Genomic DNA, 21,458 nt, shown 5'->3' on the forward strand with positions numbered 1-21,458 from the left:
ATAATTTTTGCTCTAGCAAATTTTATTTTCAACACCGTCGTTTCACAATCAGGTCGGAGCGAATGTTAATATAATACTATTAAATTGAAGTCTTTAGCGGCGTACACATTGTACATTCTTATTGGTGCGCGTATAGGGTGGCAGCCCATTCCTCCAATCAGCGATCTCAAGAGAGGCGGGACTTCCGCTGACAAAAAATGGAATGAGCGGAAACCGCTGCAGAAACCAACCGCCTTTCCTCGCGTACTGTATCCGAACCAGGTCTCACTGTCTGTCGGCCTAAAAAAACGGACCGCGGACGAGCACAAGCGAGCAGAACGAGGAGCGGTGCATAGAGGGACGACAAGATGCCGCACAACTTCCGGCCCGGGGATCTTGTCTTTGCTAAAATGAAGGGATATCCCCACTGGCCGGCCCGGGTAAGAGCAGCGGGGCAGCCAGCGCACACACCCCCACCAGCCCCACTCTGACCAGCGTTGTGTTTTACGCAACAAATGCATTTATTTTTATTTTTTTTATTTATTTATTTATTTTTGCACAGACGAACTCGTTTATAGATTACTTTAGAGTGTAAACATCTTAATTATGTGCTGGTTTCATATTATTACCATAGTAATGAATGTATGAGGCTAGCTGGCTTGCTAACTTGTTTGCTGTAAGCAGCAAAGGTCGCGTGTTCGCAAAGCCTTGTTTATTTTTTGTATTTTATAAATCTAGCTTTGCCTTTAGATGCATAATGGGATAAAATATGAATAACTACTGCGTTTAGTTATGAGATTTTTATATTCCTTTAGCTCAGTAACTTGTAAAATACAATGAGGGGAGGCTGAGTTGTCATGTTTATACATGGAGATACTTTCTTCCACGTGATTTACTCTGTAAACTCACCTATTAATTTGCATTTATTTCTATACAGCTTTAAAATTTAAACTACTAAAGGTTTAAACAACATGTGATAACCTTATTTTAATATTTCTCTTGCAGATTGAAGATGTTGCAGAAGGGGCTGTCAAACCACCACCTAATAAAATCCCCATTTTTTTCTTCGGGACTCATGAAACGTAAGTATGCCTGGATTTTAGTAAGCAGCAGATTGTTAATTATGATAAATAGATGCATATTACTTGTAAGGAGTGAAGCCTTGCCTGTCAGAACTGTTATGGAGTAACAGGTGGCACTAGAAGAACCTTTTTAGACCATATTTGGTTTCCCTTTTTTAGTTTGAGGACTCTTTCGTATAGTAAAGTCACATCTTAAAGGGATAGTTCACCCAAAAATGAAAATGCTGGTATTAACTATTCGCACTTAGACCTTCGTTCATCTTCAGAACACAAATTAAGATATTTTTAATGAAATATGAGAGCTTTCTGACCCTGCATAGACAGCAATGCAACTGAAACATTCAAGGCCTAGAAAGGTAGTGAGGACATAGATAAAATAGTCATGTGATGTGGTAATGTTATGAAGCTACGAGAACACTTTTTGTTCTTTATTTAACTTTATTCAACAATTTCTTCTCTCCCTTGTCAAATTTCCCACCCTTTTAGAGCATTCCTTGCACCCAAGGACCTTTTTGCGTATGAGAAGTACCAAGAGCGATATGGGAAGCCCAACAAAAGGAAAGGATTCAACGAAGGCTTGTGGGAAATCCAAAACAACCCTCATGCCTCCTATAGCACACCTGCAGTAAGTCTTTCTTTCTCTGTCATAATCATCTGTTGTTTCATGACAGCAAATGCTGATTTGTCACACCTTCCTTGCATTTGTTTAGCCTGCATCGTCATCAGACAGCGAGGACAACCCACCTGCGCCGGGAAGCGATGCGGAAGAGGAAGAAGAAGAGGAAGCGGTTGTGCCGAGGAAAGCTGAAACGGGAAGTGACGATTCTGACTCTGGAAGTGAGGATCAGGATCAAAGAAAGACGGCAGTGAAGCGGAAAGCTCCTGCTCCAAAGGTATCCATACACTACCCAAACAACCCAACATGAATGGTTGTTACGGAATTGGCTGTATACCTTCAGTCATCTCATTTGTCAATTTTGTCTTTGTTCCTGCAGTCTTATGCGTTATACTTTCAGGTGCTCTGAATTTGTTTTCAAAGCTCTTAATGTCAGTTCTACTGACAGTTTAGTAGGTAGAAGAGTGTTAGAGGCTGTAGAGTCATTGGAGTAGTGCAAGTAGTTTTTATTTAAAGGGATAGTTCACCTTAAAATTCTGTCATTAATTAGTCATCCTCATGTCGTTCCAAACCCGCAAGACCTTCGTTCGTCTTCAGCGCATAAATGAAGATATTTTTGATGAACTCCGAGAGCTTTCTGACCCTGCATAGACAGCAATGCAACTGACGCATTCAAAGTCCAGAAAGGTAGTAAGGACTTTGTTAAAATAGTCAATGTGACATCAGTGGTTCAACCGGAATGTTATAAAGCTACAAGAATACTTTTTGTGTGCAAAGAAAACAATTTACAACTTTTTTTCAACCATTTCTTTTCTTCTGCATCAGTCTTCAATGCATTTTCGTATGTTTTTTTCTTATTCTGCTCATGCACAGATCCTCAAGATGTCAAAACACCTCTCAAAATGCTTGCTACGAATGCGAAAACGCAAAAAAACTATTTTTATGATGGCCAAATTTTAGTTGGCAGTGTGTAAACATCGATCGTATTTATTTTTTAACATGTAAATATTTCGGGCGAAAATTTTAGACTATTTATGCAGTGACCTTTACTCTTATGAACCCACATTGAAAGACTAATGTGGAAGAGCAGCAATTGATGAATAGATTCATCAGTTTTGTTTTCTTTGTTCACAAAGTATTCTTGCAGTTTCATAAAATTAAGGTTGAACCACTGATGTCACGTGAAATATTTTAATTATGTCCTTACTGCCTTTCTGGACCTTGAACATGTCAGTTGTGTTGCTGTCTATGCAGGGTCAGAAAGCTCTCAGAAAATATCAAAATATATCTTTATTTGTGTTCCAAAGATGAATGAAGGTCTTAAGGGTGTGGAACGGAATGAGGGTGAGTAATTTGTAGGCAAACTATCAGTTTTAAGTCTCATATGAACTACTTTTATGAAGCTTTTGTGTCCATTTTGAAGCTTGAAAGCTTCGTGTCAGTTTGATTCTTTCTATAAAATGTAGGGGTGTAAATCGAAGCCTTCAAGACGATTCGATACGATACCGATTTCTTAAGCCAACGATTCGATTATTTTCGATACTTCAGAATTCCCTGTGATACGATGCGATTCGATCCGATTCGATTCAATATTAGATATTTTTACATGATATCTATTAAGTTTCAAATAAATCAACAAAAATAGTAAATAATTTGCCTTTTATTGAGAATACAGAAACAGTATTCTATTCACATAATGTGTATGTTCCACTAAAGCAGTTGTGCTCAATGCACTGCAAATAGAACAGCAAATATAAGTTACTGCATCTACAAAGTGCAATCAGATAAATTGTAATAAGAAAAAGAAAAAAAAAAAAACTTATAGTGCAGGTCTACTATGGCCAATTAGCCTATTCACCGTTTTAAAAAAGTTTCTTTCATATAAAATTGGTTACATTTTGAAAATACAATTTGCATCTTATTAAGAGGTAATGGTCACACATCCTCTGCAGTAGATGAACTGCAAATAGAATTCTACTCCACAAAATCAGTTCAAAATCATCGCTCTTGAAAGTCAGACAACAATGTGAGGTCTGTGAACATGAACAACATCATAGATGGACTGTGAAACGAAAGTAACGCGTGTGAAGAAGAAGACAGTGAGGTTAGTGCCACCCGCAGCTTAGGAGTAGGTAGTACGCTTAATACATCGGAGCCATAGACAGTAAAAGAAAGGTCGGAACGGATTCTAAAAATAGACAAGTGAACAAATAGGCGGCAAAATAAACACATTAATCGATATTCTTGCGGACGAATCGATGCATTGAATCGGCGGCTGCATAATCGATGCATCGATACGAATCGATTAATATTTACACCCCTAATATAATGTAGAGCTGCCCCCTAATAGTCGACTAACCGTTAGTCGATGAGAAGAGGCTTGGATGAGCAAAATTTTAGTCGCAGAAAAAAAAAATTCATAGTATGTGCCAAAGTCATGCTGTCCATGACGGACAGATTGTTTATAGTTGTTTATAGCTTGTCATCTGAAAAATGTCAGTAGCAACAACTTTACACGGCCGCTCAATCTAATGTTAACCTAGAAAAATGTGTGCTATTGAAGTGTCTGTGCAGAGTGTGGAAGCTGGACAGATGGAGGTGACTGTGCGGTCACTTCCACTTAAAATACTCTGTCTTTTTTAATCATACTTATAAAAGTAATACATCTTTCGTATATGTAAAGACTCTATTTGTGTGCACTCACAATAACAACAAAACGTTGCACTTTTGTAATATAATAAAAGCAAACAGGATGCGTTTTCTGCCGTCTCTGTCTCTATAAACTTGAGTGCGAAACTGTGTATACTTGCCTTACAGACATGTAAAATATAGGCTGTCTACGAAGAGTGAAATATCTACTTTTAAATGAATCGACTCAAATAGAAAACAAATATTCTCAGATCACGTAATCATATGAAACACGTAGAAAGGCACATCCACTACTGCTGTTTTTATCTGACACATTCATTAATATTATATCTGCCAGTGCACTGTGGTAAGCTTTTTTTGTGTGCGCGCTTGAGTGCTTATTAGGATATGTAGGCAATTAAAGGCTCATTATTATGATTTATATGTGACCCTGGACCACAAAACCAGTCATAAGTAGCACGGGTATATTTGTAGCAATAGCCAAAAATACATTGCAAATCATAGAGATATTAAGTGACGATCATGTTCCATGGAAATATAAATATCAAAACTTAATTTTTGATTAGTAATATGCATTGCTAAGAACTTCATTTGGACAACTTTGAAGGTTATTTTCTCAATATTTACATTTTTTTGCATCCTCAGATACCAGATTTTCAAATACTTGTATTTCGACCAAATGTTGTCCTATCCTAACAAACCATACATCAATAGAAAGCTTATTTATTCAACTGTCCGTGATGTGTAAATCTCAATTTCAAAAAACTGACCCTTATGACTGGTTTTGTGGTCCAGTGTCACATATGGTCTATTAATAAACGTGCAACTAATAGTTGATTGATTAAATGATTAAAACGAATGACTACTAGTCGACCAGAAAAATCTTTAGTCAAGGGCAGCCCTAATAAAATGTATAATAAACGCATATGGGTAAAACTGCCTTTTTGTGTAAATCTTTGCAGCGGCCACCAGTAAAGAGAACACGGGCGTCATCCAGTGATCGAGATGGAGAGGAGAGTGGATCTCCCTCAGAACCCGAACCATCACCCAGCTCGGACTCTGACTCCGGCAAAAACAGTGACCAGGTATTCCCGTCTGGACTTGCTCAAACACCTCTTCATTATTACCAAAAAAATGTGTAGTTAATTAAAAATGTATGAAAACTTTCCTGATAATTTACTCACCCCCATGTGATCCAAGATGTTCATGTCTTACTGTCTTCAGTTGCAAAGAAATTCGTGTTTTTGAGGTAAACATTCCAGGATTTTTCTCAATATAGTGGACTTCAGTGTGGATTGACTTGGTTGAAGGTCCAAATTGCAGTTTCAGTGCAGTTTTAAAGGGCTCCACACGATCCCAGCCGAGGAATAAGGGTCTTATCTAGTGAAACGATCGTTTATTTATTTTTTTTAAGCAATATATGTTTTTTTTTTAACCACAATTTATTTTTTTTGAAAATGACTGATTGTTTCGCTCGATAAGACTCTTTTATTCCTCGGCTGGGATCATGTAGAGCCCATTGAAACTGCAATTTGGACCTTCAACCCATTGATCACCTCCATCATTTAAGTCCACTATATTGAGAAAAATCCTGGAAAACATTCATTTCTTTTCGACTGAAGAAAGACATGAACATCTTGAATGACATGGGAGTGAGTACATTACCAGGAAATATATTCTGGAAGTGAATGTCTTCTTTAATGAGTTACTAATGTGTTCTCTAGGACTTCACACCGCAGAAAGAGACGGGAGGTCGAGGCGGCAAAAAGCCAGCTGGCAGAGGCAGGAGGAAGGTGAGACGACCTCATTGACATGTGGCCATCTATAATTACTTACATGTTTGATCTTACACTGTTTTCTGTATCATCTTAGAAGGCATCTTCTGGTTCCGATTCAGAATCGGGCTCCCAGTCAGATCAGAAAGCCGCCAGGAGTGATTCAGAAGATGAGAAGCCCCGGCCGGCCGTCTCCGGATCCGAATCGCAGTCCGGATCCAAATCTGACTCTGATTCAGAACCTCCTCCTCCTCCTCCACCTGCAAGGAAAGGCCCACAAGCGCGCAAGAAAGGTGAGAACGTGCGCTTTGCAACGTGAAGCCAGCACATATTATAATTAGTTTTAACGCTTGAGTAGTTCCGTTGAATAGCGAGCACAGCGGATGGAAACTTTACCTGAGACAGTTGTCCTCAGATATCAGGAATCCTAGACAAGCACATTAGAATACTAAAGGACACTTTTCATTTTGCGTCATTTTCCAAGCGGAGAAACCTCCTCCCAAGCCACGGGGAAGGAAAAGCAAACCAGCTCCAGAAAGAGCTCCTTCCTCTTCATCAGACAGCGATAGGTGAGTTTTGTTTTTTTAGATAAACATTTAGACTAATAGTATTTCCTTTCCATTAAAAGTCAGTTAAAGTGATCAGAGTCACCTAAAAATGATAATTACCCCATCCTAGGTGTATATGACTTTCTTCTTTCAGACGAATGCAATTGGAGTTATATTAAAAAATGTCCTGGCTCTTGCAAGCTTTATAATGGCGGTGAATGGTTGTTGATAGTCCAATAAAGTGCATATATCCATCATAACAGTTTATAAAGCATTAAATGTGGATCATTTTCTTTTTTAATATAACTCTGAATGTATTCATCTGAAAGATGATTGGTGAACACATGGATGATTGTTTGAGTTTGAATTTTATATAAAGCGACAGCGATACAGATCGTGTCAGCGAGTGGAAGAAGAGAGACGAAGAACGGCGGAAGGAACTGGAGGAACGGCGGAAGAAAGAGGAGGCCGAAGAGCTCCGTCGGCTCCGGGAGCGAGAGAAAGAAGAAGAAGAGAAAAGGAAAAAGGATAAAGAGGACAAAGCCAAGAGAGGAAGCAGCAGTGGTAGCAGCAGCAGCAGCTCGGACGATGAAGTGGAAGATCACCCTCTCAAAAAATCCAAGAAACCTCCGCCTCCTCCCATCCCAGCACCGTCAGATTCCGACTCGCCATCACCTACAGAGGCCAGTCACCAGATTTTTTCCCCCAAACTCTTTCTACTAGTGTAATTTTTCAAAATGTTAACTGGGTTTTGGTTGTTTCTTCTATAGGTGAAAAAATCCGCCAAACGTCAAGACAGCCAGAAAGGGCGGCAGAAGAAGGAGGTGAAAGACAAAAAAGAGAAGAGGATCAAAGAAAAGAAGCCACAGAGATCAGAGGAGAAACACAAAACAAGGCATGTATTTTGGGATTATTAATATGTGACCTTGAACCACAAAACCAGTCTTAAGTAGCACGGGTATATTCGTAGCAATAGGCAAAAATAAATTGTATGGGTTAAAATAACAGCTTTTCTTTTATGCAAAAAATCATTAGGATATTAAGGAAAGATCACGCTCCATGAAGATATTTCGGAAATGACCTAGCGTAAATATATCAAAACTTCATGTTTGATTAGTAATCTGCATTGCCAAGAACTTTATTTGGACAACTTTAAAGGTGATTTAATCAATAAATCAGATTTTGTTTTGCACCCTCAGATTCCAGATTTTTAAGTAGTTGTATCTCTGCCAAATATTGTGCGATCCTAACAAACCATGCATCAATGGAAACTTATTTATTCAGCTTTCAGATTATGACTTTTACCCTTATGACTGGTTTTGTGATCCAGGGTCAGATATTCTGAATCGGCTTTGATTTGATATTTTTAGTGTTAGTCATTTTATGTGCTTTTGTCACTTTTATTAGTTTTATTAGCTTTAATTTACTTTTATTTTTCATAGTTGTGTGTATATAGTTTATATATTCCATTTTTTTATTTTATTTTTTTTAAATAATTGTTTAGTTGTAGGTAACTGTAATAACCTTGACAATGTCAACACTTTTCCCCCCACAAGGTCTAAGCCAGAGAAGCCGAAACGGAGGTCGGTGCGTCCACCTGAGAAGAAAGTCGAGAAGAAAAAAGGTCACATGAAACGCGTTCTCATGCCTGTTCAGTTCTTCGAGTCATTTTACGGTCAGTCAAACTTTAACTCTTGTTTCTGCTGCCCTGTATATATTCAGAACCCTCACCTGAAGAGAAACTACAGAAGCTCCACACAGACATCAAGTATGCACTGAAGGTTGACAACCCAGTAAGTAGTAACATCACCAGAAACCTACCCATGTGTCACACATAAAAGCCATTAAAATGAAACATTACTCTACCAATTTTACAGTGAAGTCTAGTATTCAAAGAAGCAATGAGTGTGTTCAGATTTACCTAGGATGACTGATTCATTGAATTAGTGGATTCAAACCAGTTTTAGTTCATACTGTTTATGTATACTGTATATGGACGGCGTTCAATTTCTTTCAAGTCCCAGAGGGTATCACAAGGCTGGTCAAAGCCTATTTCCAGGACCTTCAATTCTGTGTGACAGCACAGGCCAGTACAACTGCCTGGCAGCACCTCGAGATAGGCATAATGGCAGGCTGCACTATCTCTCCACTGGCGTTTACCATGGCGATGGAGCTCATTATTCGAGCATCGCGATGGGTGGTTGGAGGGGAGCGGTTGAAGAGTGGGCTGCATCTTCCTCCAATCAGGGCATACATGGATGACATGACGACAATAACAACAACAAATGCATGCACCAAACGCCTGCTGGATAAACTCCAGGGAAACATCAAATGGGCACGAATGGAGATTAAACCCAGCAAATCCCGCAGTATCTCCATTGTTAAGGGCCAGCTTACCAACGAGAGATTCCAGGTCAACAACGAGCCAATACCAACAGTTCTGGAGAAGCCTATCAAAAGCCTCGGCCGCTGGTACAGCGCAGAACTCAAAGACTCGAAGCAGGTGGAGCAACTCAGGCAGGATACAATCAGCGGCCTCAAGAAGATCAACAACACTGCTCTCCCCGGGAAGCTGAAGCTGTGGTGTTTTCAGTTTGGGCTGCTGCCCCGTCTCATGTGGCCAATTTCTATCTATGAGGTCACGCTATCCCATGCCAATCGACTGGAGAGATTAGTGAATGCACAAGTGAGGAAGTGGCTTGGACTGCCGAGATGCCTTACCAGCATTGGCCTCTATGGCAACGGAGCCCTCTCCCTGCCAATCTCAAGCCTGGTGGAGGAGTACAAATGTGCGAAATCAAGGCTGGAAATGACTCTCAAAGAATCCCGGGATCCAGTCGTCAGAGGTGCTGCTCCAACCCTAGCAACAGGGAGGAAATGGAAGCCATCGGCAGCAGTTGCGGTGGCAAAGGCTGCCCTCAGACACCGGGATATAGTGGGGCATGTCCAACATGGCAGAGGGGGCCTTGGATTGGAAGCAGCAACACCCATATGGCAAAAGGCTACTCCAACCGAACGGCGGCACATGGTGGTGGAGGAGGTGCGCCACCAGGAGGAAGCAGCCAGGTGTGCTAAGGCTGTCTCCCAAGCCCAGCAAGGCCGCTGGATGAAGTGGGATGGCGTGGAGAGGAGAAAAATCACATGGATTGAGATGTGGGGCATGGAGGCTAATAGGCTAAGTTTCATCATTAGAGCCACATACGATGTCCTGCCCTCCCCAACCAACCTACATCTCTGGCATGGAGAGGACCCAGCCTGTCCCCTGTGTGCAGTCCCAGCAACCCTCAAACACATCCTGGTGGGTTGCAAGACCAGCCTAACTCAAGGTAGGTACACCTGGCGCCACAACCAAGTGCTGAAGTGCTTGGCTGCCGAACTTGAGAACAAGAGGGTAACCACCAACGCCATGCCTCCTAATGCCCAGACTACCATCCCACGGAGAACAACCTTCATGCGGGAAGGGGAGAAACAGCGGACCAAGCCATCACTTCCAGACTTTGGCCCACTGAACGCAGCCCGGGATTGGGAAATGCGGGTAGACCTCAGCCAGAGGCTCACCTTCCCACCCGAAATTGCAGCAACCAATCTGCGCCCAGACCTTGTCCTCTGGTCCAAGTCCTGCCGGCGGGTCTTCATTGTTGAAATGACTGTCCCATGGGAGGATGCCATCGATGAGGCATTCGAACGGAAGAGGCTGCGGTATGCCAACTTAGCAGCTGAAGCAGAGGGGCGGGGCTGGAACGTGAAGGTGTGGCCAGTGGAGGTGGGATGCAGAGGATTTGTAGCCAGTTCTACCACAAGGCTCTTGAAGGAAGTAGGGATCAGAGGGCAGTCCCAACGGAGGGCAATCAAAGATCTTGCCACTGCAGCGGAACGGAGCAGTCACTGGCTGTGGCTGAAACGTAGGGACGCAACATGGGCTGCCAAATGATCACATGGTGCCACCACCGTGCGACACACACCCGGGTCTGATCAACCCGTGGTGGGCCAACCCCGGCAGAGGGTGTCTTGTGATAAGTGGCCGAAACACCCAATGAGGTCGGGGCACACAACTGAAGATGTGTCACACTGGTGGTACCACGCAATCTGTGCCGAATTTCACCCCATCCAGGATGACATCTCCATTCAATTGTTGTGCTGAAAGTTAGGGATCTTTAACAACTAGTCCTAGTAAGAATCTTGATATCTGGTGTTAAAACCAGTGACCGCTGCGAAAGGGCAGCTGACAACCTGGGAAAGACCTGGTGACGGCCTGAAGAGACTGCTGGCAGGAGGGAACAGACCCCAACGGGGCTGGCATGGGTTAGCTACCCGTGCTAGCAGGATCCTTGCACTACACAGTGACTTGGATCCACCCAACTATGGCTACGAAAATTTCAAAAGGAAAAACACCCCTTGAGTCTGCGAGAGCGGGGGCGGAAGATGACTCGTCGGTGGACCACACGGTAACAGACCCTGGAACGGAAACGACAATGAATCAAATGTTCAGCATGGGAGTTGATGGAGTAACAGCACAGGCAGGACACAGGCTTCAAAGCTGCAGCTGTGGCTGGAAAAAGATAACATCAGAGAAGGGTCTCAAGATCCACCAGGGCAGGAAAAAGTGCCTGAGAGAGCCTAGCAAGGGGCCTCGCATTGACCACTACTTCCTTAGAGGTATGGCAAATCAGTCGAGTGAAGCCCAGTGGCAGGATATTCACCACAGTCCACAGGGTATCAGAACCCCAGACGAAGCTCAACCAAGCACAGAGCCACCAACGGACATGAGTCCAGAGCCCATCCAGCCACAGACAGCAGTAGAGAGGAAGATGAATGGACGGAAGCCTCAAATCTTGTGGCCTAAATCCTGCCAGAAAAAGGAGTGGGAAACCACAGACACAGACCTTGTCCATCTTCTAGAAGGCCTGAAAGGGTGTGTGGAAAGAAAGCTGGACAAGATCGGAGAGATTATTTACAGCTATGGAGCAGAGAGATTCGGGGTGAAAAGAACAAACCTTTGGATGCAGAAGGACCCATCAGTCAACCTCAAGTCCAGGAGACAACAAGAGATTGAGCGACTGGTGAAAGAAAGAAGGAACCTGAGAAAACAATGGAGGAAGGCCACAGAAGTGGAAAGGAAAGGACTTGAGGCACTACAGGGTGACATCAAGCAGCGTATTGCAACACTGCGAAGAGCAGAATGCCTTAGAAAGCAACATAAGAAGAAGGAACGAACGAGGACTGCCTTCTACAGAGATCCCTACAAGTTTGTCAAAGACCTCTTTGTCAAGGAGAAAACTGGGACCCTCAAAGCACCCATAAGGGAACTAGAGGAGCACATGAGGAAGACCTACTCCGACAACCAGAGGCATGTGCCAGCCAGCATTCCGGATGATATGCCTCCAATTCAACCACCCGAGCACCAGCTGGAAACAAGACCCCTTACTTGGAGCGAAGTGGAGAGCACGGTAAAGCGGGCAAGAACAGCCTCAGCCCCTGGGCCCAATGGCGTTCCATATAGGCTCTATAAGAACACACCAGGCGTCTTGAAGTACCTCTGGAAGCTCATGAAAGTGGCATGGGAAAAAGGAATTATACCAAAGGCATGGCGACGGGCAGGAGGGATCCTGATTCCCAAAGAGAAGAATTCCTCAACCATCGATCAGTTCCGCCAGATCAGCCTCCTGAATGTGGAAGGAAAGATATTTTTCAGTGTTGTGGCCCATAGGCTTTCTGTGTTCTTGCAGAAGAACAACTTTGTTGACACCTCAGTGCAAAAGGCAGGGATAAGTGGATTCTCAGGATGCCTGGAACACACAAATGTCATCTGGCACCAGATACAGACAGCTAAGAAGGAGAAGAAAGACCTGCATGTGGTTTTCTTAGATCTTGCCAATGCCTTTGGGTCAGTGCCGCATGAAATTTTGTGGACGGCGTTCAATTTCTTTCAAGTCCCAGAGGGTATCACAAGGCTGGTCAAAGCCTATTTCCAGGACCTTCAATTCTGTGTGACAGCACAGGCCAGTACAACTGCCTGGCAGCACCTCGAGATAGGCATAATGGCAGGCTGCACTATCTCTCCACTGGCGTTTACCATGGCGATGGAGCTCATTATTCGAGCATCGCGATGGGTGGTTGGAGGGGAGCGGTTGAAGAGTGGGCTGCATCTTCCTCCAATCAGGGCATACATGGATGACATGACGACAATAACAACAACAAATGCATGCACCAAACGCCTGCTGGATAAACTCCAGGGAAACATCAAATGGGCACGAATGGAGATTAAACCCAGCAAATCCCGCAGTATCTCCATTGTTAAGGGCCAGCTTACCAACGAGAGATTCCAGGTCAACAACGAGCCAATACCAACAGTTCTGGAGAAGCCTATCAAAAGCCTCGGCCGCTGGTACAGCGCAGAACTCAAAGACTCGAAGCAGGTGGAGCAACTCAGGCAGGATACAATCAGCGGCCTCAAGAAGATCAACAACACTGCTCTCCCCGGGAAGCTGAAGCTGTGGTGTTTTCAGTTTGGGCTGCTGCCCCGTCTCATGTGGCCAATTTCTATCTATGAGGTCACGCTATCCCATGCCAATCGACTGGAGAGATTAGTGAATGCACAAGTGAGGAAGTGGCTTGGACTGCCGAGATGCCTTACCAGCATTGGCCTCTATGGCAACGGAGCCCTCTCCCTGCCAATCTCAAGCCTGGTGGAGGAGTACAAATGTGCGAAATCAAGGCTGGAAATGACTCTCAAAGAATCCCGGGATCCAGTCGTCAGAGGTGCTGCTCCAACCCTAGCAACAGGGAGGAAATGGAAGCCATCGGCAGCAGTTGCGGTGGCAAAGGCTGCCCTCAGACACCGGGATATAGTGGGGCATGTCCAACATGGCAGAGGGGGCCTTGGATTGGAAGCAGCAACACCCATATGGCAAAAGGCTACTCCAACCGAACGGCGGCACATGGTGGTGGAGGAGGTGCGCCACCAGGAGGAAGCAGCCAGGTGTGCTAAGGCTGTCTCCCAAGCCCAGCAAGGCCGCTGGATGAAGTGGGATGGCGTGGAGAGGAGAAAAATCACATGGATTGAGATGTGGGGCATGGAGGCTAATAGGCTAAGTTTCATCATTAGAGCCACATACGATGTCCTGCCCTCCCCAACCAACCTACATCTCTGGCATGGAGAGGACCCAGCCTGTCCCCTGTGTGCAGTCCCAGCAACCCTCAAACACATCCTGGTGGGTTGCAAGACCAGCCTAACTCAAGGTAGGTACACCTGGCGCCACAACCAAGTGCTGAAGTGCTTGGCTGCCGAACTTGAGAACAAGAGGGTAACCACCAACGCCATGCCTCCTAATGCCCAGACTACCATCCCACGGAGAACAACCTTCATGCGGGAAGGGGAGAAACAGCGGACCAAGCCATCACTTCCAGACTTTGGCCCACTGAACGCAGCCCGGGATTGGGAAATGCGGGTAGACCTCAGCCAGAGGCTCACCTTCCCACCCGAAATTGCAGCAACCAATCTGCGCCCAGACCTTGTCCTCTGGTGCAAGTCCTGCCGGCGGGTCTTCATTGTTGAAATGACTGTCCCATGGGAGGATGCCATCGATGAGGCATTCGAACGGAAGAGGCTGCGGTATGCCAACTTAGCAGCTGAAGCAGAGGGGCGGGGCTGGAACGTGAAGGTGTGGCCAGTGGAGGTGGGATGCAGAGGATTTGTAGCCAGTTCTACCACAAGGCTCTTGAAGGAAGTAGGGATCAGAGGGCAGTCCCAACGGAGGGCAATCAAAGATCTTGCCACTGCAGCGGAACGGAGCAGTCACTGGCTGTGGCTGAAACGTAGGGACGCAACATGGGCTGCCAAATGATCACATGGTGCCACCACCGTGCGACACACACCCGGGTCTGATCAACCCGTGGTGGGCCAACCCCGGCAGAGGGTGTCTTGTGATAAGTGGCCGAAACACCCAATGAGGTCGGGGCACACAACTGAAGATGTGTCACACTGGTGGTACCACGCAATCTGTGCCGAATTTCACCCCATCCAGGATGACATCTCCATTCAATTGTTGTGCTGAAAGTTAGGGATCTTTAACAACTAGTCCTAGTAAGAAACCTGTAAATCACTCCAGTAAGAAATTAGTATTATTATTATTATTATTATTATTTTATTTCACTTTATACAAAAAAAAAAAAAAAAATTATTCAGACACATTTCTCACATTATGACAGTTTATTTGCTATAGTTTAGAAAATGGTATTAAAATATGACAAGATCTCAGAGTTCAACTGTGTCTCAGATTCATTTTAGCTTAATTTCTTGTCATTTTATGTTGATATTTATTTTCAGTGATTATAGTGGGCAACATTTCTAATTTTCACGTAGCGTTTCATCTAATATTTAAATTTTATTTTTGTTCAGCTGTATTTCAATTAACAAAGTTAATTGACACTTCGCAGACAACTTGATTGACAGGTGACCACAAGACAAGAAGCCTCACATGACTTCTACACTTTCAAAATGCTTTTAAATTCAGTCTATAGACCTTTTTCTTGAGTAAACGATGAGTGCCGCCATTACGAATTCTAACGACTGATTGAATGCTTTTCTGTTCTGGTCTCCATAGGAACCCATTCAAATAGCGTCCATCTGTTTTGAATTGAGCTAACATCTACACTCATTAAAGTGAGGCACTGACAAATGATGGTCATTGCCAAGTGATGGCGCTTTGGAGCCATGTGCTATTTAAAAAAATTAATAGGTTTAACATTAGCTTATTAGCTCGGAATATACCCTAATTTGACTAGAAACAATGGAGACCGAAAATGCACAGCATTCTTTCAGTTAAGAGTCGGACTTACTTCCGTGTTCAGGAAAATTGCTTTATGTGTGAATCCCCTGATATCATTCTTTGTCTTCTACTTCCTTTCTGTAGGACATTGAGAAGTGTCTGCAGGCCTTGGAGGAGCTCAGCGCGGTACAAGTAACTACTCAAATCCTGCAGAAGAATGCAGATGTTATTGCCACACTCAAAAAGGTACAAGCATGTAAAAATCTGAGAATGACATGTCCATTTGCAATCTATTAGGTGTATATAGGCGGCTGCATATATGAAAAAAAAACACCTAACCCCAAAAAAATTCTAACAAAAGGTTTCTCAGCTGTTTTTTGTAGTATTAGGTGCCCTTAATAACATACTAAAAGTTTACCAAAGTTTGACCACTAGAAAGGTGTCATTTTCAAGATGGCGTCCAAGATGGGCAGAAAACCCTTAAAATATCCTAATTCCTTCATTATTTGACCTAGCCAAGTAATCTTGGTGTCTAACCCAATGTTTTCTGGGTCTATGAATCCATTGGACTCGTCTAAATTGCACAGACATGATTACATACTTATGGAATACATGATGTTGTGAGATTACTGTAAGGTTTTATCTTTGTTTGGGGTGAACCAGAGATGTAAACAATTTAGCCTATGTCATGTAACTCCTACTCAGTACAGGTTTTTGGACACATACAGCTTTTTTTTTTCTTCTAAAACACAGACTTGACATTCAGTGTAAAAGTTACTGCACCCAAAAGTTCCTTAAATTGGAGCTGTATAACTTTGATCATAAAAAAACTCTGAATTAGCCCGAACAGAGGCCTGTGTGTGAACCCTCTAAATGGTCACTTATTTCAAGTTGCTTTAATATATAATTGTACTTGTAATCACTTTCAGGTCCATCTCAATAAATTAGAATGTTGTGGAAAAGTTCATTCATTTCAGTAATTCAACTTAAATTGTGAAACTTGTGTATTAAATAAATTCACTGCACACAGACTGAAGTAGTTTAAGTCTTTGGTTCTTTTAATTGTGATGATTTGCCTCATATTTAACAAAAACCCACCAATTCACTATCTCAACAAATTAGAATACTTCATAAGACCAATAAAAAAAAAAACTTTTTAGTGAATTGTTGGCCTTCTGGAAAGTATGTCCATTTACTGTATATGTACTCAATACTTCTTTTGCTTTAATTACTGCCTCAATTCAGCGTGGCATGGAGGTGATCAGTCTGTGGCACTGCTGAGGTGGTATGGAAGCCCAGGTTTCTTTGACAGTGGCCTTCAGCTCATCTGTATTTTTTGGTCTCTTGTTTCTCGTTTTCCTCTTGACAGTACCCCATAGATTCTCTATGGGGTTCAGGTCTGGTGAGTTTGCTGGCCAGTCAAGCACACCAACACCATGGTCATTTAACCAACTTTTGGTGCTTTTGGCAGTGTGGACAGGTACCAAATCCTGTTGGAAAATGAAATCAGCATCTTTAAAAAGCTGGTCAGCAGAAGAAAGCATGAAGTGCTCTAAAATTTCTTGGTAAACTGGTGCAGTAACACAGTGGACCAACACCAGCAGATGACATTGCACCCCAAATCATCACAAGACTGTGGAAACTTAACACTGGACTTCAAGCAACTTGGGCTATGAGCTTCTCCACCCTTCCTCCGGACTCCAGGACCTTGCTCTCATCTGAGAAGAGGACTTTGGACCACTGGGCAACAGTTCATTTCTTCTTCTCCTTAGCCCAGGTAAGACGACTCTGACGTTGTCTGTGGTTCAGGAGTGGCTTAACAAGAGGAATATGTCAACTGTAGCCAAATTCCTTGACACTTCTGTGTGTGGTGGCTCTTGATGCCTTGACGCAAGTCCAGTCTATTCCTTGTGAAGTTCACCCAAATTCTTGAATCGATTTTGCTTCACAAGCCTCTCGAGGCTGCGGTTCTCTCGGTTGGTTGTGTATCTTTTTCTTCCACACTTTTTCCTTCCACTTAACTTTCTGTTAACATGCTTGGATACAGCACTCTGTGAACGGCCAGCTTCTTTGGCAATGAATGATTGTGGCTTACCCTCCTTGTGAAGGGTGTCAATGATTGTCTTCTGGACAACTGTCAGATCAACAGTCTTCCCCATGATTGTGTAGCCTAGTGAACCAAACTAAGAGACCATTTAAGACTCAGAAAACCTTTGCAGGTGTTTTGAGTTGATTAGCTGATTTGCAAGTCAGCATATTCTAATTTGTTGAGATAGTGAATTGGTGTTTTTTTGTTAAATGTGAGCCAAATCATAACGATTAAAAGAAACAAAGACTTAAACTACTTCAGTCTGTTTGCAATGAATTTATTTAAAGGGGTCATCGGACGCAAAACTAACTTTTACATGTTGTTTGAACATTAATGTGTGTTGGCAGTTTGTGTACACAACCACCCTACAATGATAAAAATCCACAGTGGTATTTTTTTAATCTTTAAAAGTAATATCCCCTTTTTAAAACCAGGTCATTCTCAGCTTCTTGTCGTTGTGACGGAACACCAACAGAGGCCACTCCCACGATAGTAGATTGACATGAGCACCTTACCTTAGACCTGCCCTCACCGAGCTGAAACAGTCCGACTCCGATCGCCATTGTGTGAATCAGGTGCAGAGGAAGACTCTAATTGAGTGATTGAGGTGTTCTGTTGTTGGATGTAATAATGAACACAGCAGTAGTCATTTGCTCCCAACATCTGAGCTGCTTAAGAGGTAGAGGACAACGTTACTTTCGTTTTTAAAAGGAAAGCGACGATCCCGATCTACATATGCGTCTCTGTTCGTGTGAATCTTAATAATGTGCTCGTTGACAAGTTTCGCCGATAAACACGGCTAAATGCAGCTAAACATGGCTAAACTAAACATTACAGATCCTAATCCCTCAGCAGAGAGGGGCGGGGCGAGCAGAGCTCATTTGCATTTAAAGGGCCCATGCGATAAAATGAGCTGATATTTTGCAGAGCTGATTTTGACAAGGTAAAAGGGTGTTTTTTACACTACTATTGAGAATTTTTAACCAAAGTATATTACAGACTTTTCATTAAGACCCTAAAGAATCATATGAACTTGTGGAAAATGGGCATCCGATGACCCCTTTAATACACAAGCTTCACAATTTGAGTTGAATTGCTGAAATAAATGAACTTTTCCACGACATTTTAATTTAGATATTTATATTTTAATTTTATAATTTACCTGTATCTATCATGCAAATATGCTAATTAAAATATTACATGGCCAAAATATGTATCAGGCACCAGTATTCCTGGTCTAGGAGGAATACAGAGGAGTAATGGTCATTTTAAGGACCTGACGGCCGCCATTTTGAAAATGGGGCCTTTCTTGGAGTCAAACTTTGGTAAACTTTTAGTATGTTTTTAAGTACATCTGATACTACTGTAAACCACTGAGAAACCTTTTGTTAGAATTTTTTTGGGGTCAAACCATATTTGCAGCTGACTAATATGACTTTCTACTTTCAGACGAATACAATTGGAGTTAAAAAAAATGTTCTGGCTCTTCCGAGCTTTATAATGGCAGTGAATGGGTGTTGAGATTTCAAAGCTCAAAAAAGTTCATCCATCCATCATAAAAAGTATTCCACACTGCTCCAGGGGGTTAATAAAAGCGTTTTGAAGCAAATTGATGCATTTGACTAAGAAAAATAACCATATTCTTAAATTAAAAACCATGATCTCTAGTTTCAGGTAACTGTCGTACACGTTCACGAGTGAGTGGCGTTCCAGCAGATGGCATCAAATGTAGGCGAATGTGGTAAAAAAAACACGAAAGCACAGAGAAGAGAACAAAAAAAATACCGGTCACATTTTAAAAGTACAAAACGAGGATTTAAAAAGAAAAATGCCAGAGTATTTCAATATAAGCCAAGAGGAGACTGGTTTTCCTTTGCTGTAAACAAAACTTGGCTAGAGATTACGGTTTATAAAGTTGTAAATCTGAATATTTTTCTTACAAAAATGCATCAATTCCCTTCAGAAGGCCTTTATTAACCCTTTGGAGCTGTGTGGGGCACTTTTTATGATGGATGGATGCACTTTTTTGGACTTCAGAATCTCAACAGCCATTCACTGCCATTATAAAGCTTAGAAGGGACAGGACATTTTTAATATACCTCCGATTGCTTTTGTCTGAAAGAAGAAAATCATATACACCTAGGATGTTTTCATGGCGAGTAAATTATGTGGCAATTTTTATTTTTAAGTGAATTGTCTCTTTAATTTTCAAGTAAAACAATGTATTCAACAAGAAAAAATATATATTTGAACTTTTTGCCTTTATTTAATTGTAACCGTATTTTGTCTTTTAGATTCGCCGGTACAAAGCGAGCAATGCAGTTATGGAGAAGGCCAGTGCAGTCTACAATAAACTCAAGCTCCAGTTCATTGGCAAGATTGACTCCGGTAAACCAAAACCGGATGAAAAGAACCAAGAAACCAATGAGCAAGATGCACAAAACACAGGTAAACCTTCGAATTAGTGAAAATGTCTTCACATTTAGTAACCAAACGAGTTTTAAAACTTGCTTGTACTTTGTATCTTCCATCCAGACGACTCCAAACCAGTGAACGGAGAATCAGAAAGTGAGAAAAAAGACGTTTCCGAATCCGACAGCAACCCCAAACCCACAGACCAAGAGAAAGAGGATGAGAACAAATCCCCGAATGGCGTCAGGTAAAAAACGGCCGCCTTTTCTTCTGTTTTCCTTAAAAGAAACAGATAATTTACTCACCCCCTTGTCATCCAAGATTCGTATCTTTCATTCTTCAGTCGTACAGAAATAGTTTTTCGAGGAAAACATTTCAGCATTTCTCTCCATATAGTGGACTTCTATGGTGGCCTTCCAAGATGCAGCTTCAATGATTGATTTTGTCGTTGTCTTTCAGGTCCAATCCAGATGACCCGACAGAGGAGCAAGCACTCACAGCTGACTCCACAGAGGCCAATCCTACAGAAGACACAGACGTAAAAGAAGAGGAGGACAGCAGAGAGCAGGACGAGCAAATGTCTTCTGAGAGCTGAACGTTTCCTGTTACGCTCACAAACACACTTTGGCTTCCTTCATTCATTCATTTGTGTTACTTTTTGTCTGCCCACCTTTGTGACCTACATGAGTTTTTCGTGTTGTACATAAAACGTGAACATTCTTAGCACTTTTGAATCGGGACGTCATGAGCGCCTTAATCTAAATGTTCGATGTGGATGATTCTGCACTACCCACGTATGGTCAATCGAGGGCGAACGTTTGATTTCTGAACCACGTTGACGTCTACGAAGAGAAACACCGAAGCAAAGACGTATTTGGAGACTGTGCTTGTATCGTGTAGCCGCTTTTTATGAGTAAAACCTTTTTTCCTTTTGTTTTTTATGAAAAAAAAAAAATAAGGAAAATGTAAAAAAAAAAAAAAAAAAAAAAGAGAGAAAGAATGCAGTTTGGTTTTGTGTTGATTGACCCACTAAGCCATACAGCGAGAGATCATGAAGTTTCGTCATCATTATTACGCCACAAATCTCCATCTGATCTGTCTGGTATGGATTTCAGTAACCTTTGATGTCTATGGACTTCCACTAAACTCTGTAGACGTACCGTTTGTTGTCCGTTGTTTGGTCTTCTAATAATAATGACTTACATCTGCATAGGTTGACCCAATAATGCTATTCTTTTCTTGGATGTCATTACACATGCTTATCATGCTTATTATAAAACATGTTTCTAGTGCTATGTAACTTGGTCGGAGCTTTTTTTAGTATCCGTGAAGGATTGAATAAAAATTCCGCATGATGGCCACTATTTTGAATCTTTTTATAGAAGGACCATGTATTATTCTCTGGATACGACTCTAATATACTGCCTAGTATGTACCACAAAGCATAAACTGTATGTTTTAGTAGTAGTAGTTGGTGTAGTGTAGTATAGTATATTCTGTTCTAAAACACATTACTATTAAAAAATGCTTAAGTGTAATT

At 42.3% G+C, this 21,458-nt stretch overlaps 1 protein-coding gene across 1 annotated transcript; it reads left to right on the forward strand.

Moving 5' to 3' along the window:
• Window positions 1-212: 212 nt before the first annotated feature.
• LOC141338976 (hepatoma-derived growth factor-related protein 2-like) lies at window positions 213-21,177 on the forward strand. The gene is made up of 16 exons (XM_073844587.1): window positions 213-419; window positions 985-1,061; window positions 1,548-1,686; window positions 1,772-1,954; window positions 5,289-5,411; window positions 6,051-6,119; window positions 6,199-6,394; window positions 6,586-6,670; window positions 7,029-7,332; window positions 7,420-7,544; window positions 8,206-8,273; window positions 8,372-8,442; window positions 15,562-15,663; window positions 19,801-19,954; window positions 20,042-20,165; window positions 20,378-21,177. Exons 1-16 carry the CDS (start codon window positions 348-350, stop codon window positions 20,511-20,513), a joined length of 2,028 nt encoding a protein of 675 aa, XP_073700688.1. The 5' UTR covers window positions 213-347; the 3' UTR covers window positions 20,514-21,177.
• The last annotated feature ends 281 nt before the right edge of the window (window positions 21,178-21,458 follow it).

The sequence above is a fragment of the Garra rufa genome, chromosome 7 (genome assembly GCF_049309525.1).
Source record: "Garra rufa chromosome 7, GarRuf1.0, whole genome shotgun sequence".
NCBI lineage: Eukaryota > Metazoa > Chordata > Actinopteri > Cypriniformes > Cyprinidae > Garra > Garra rufa.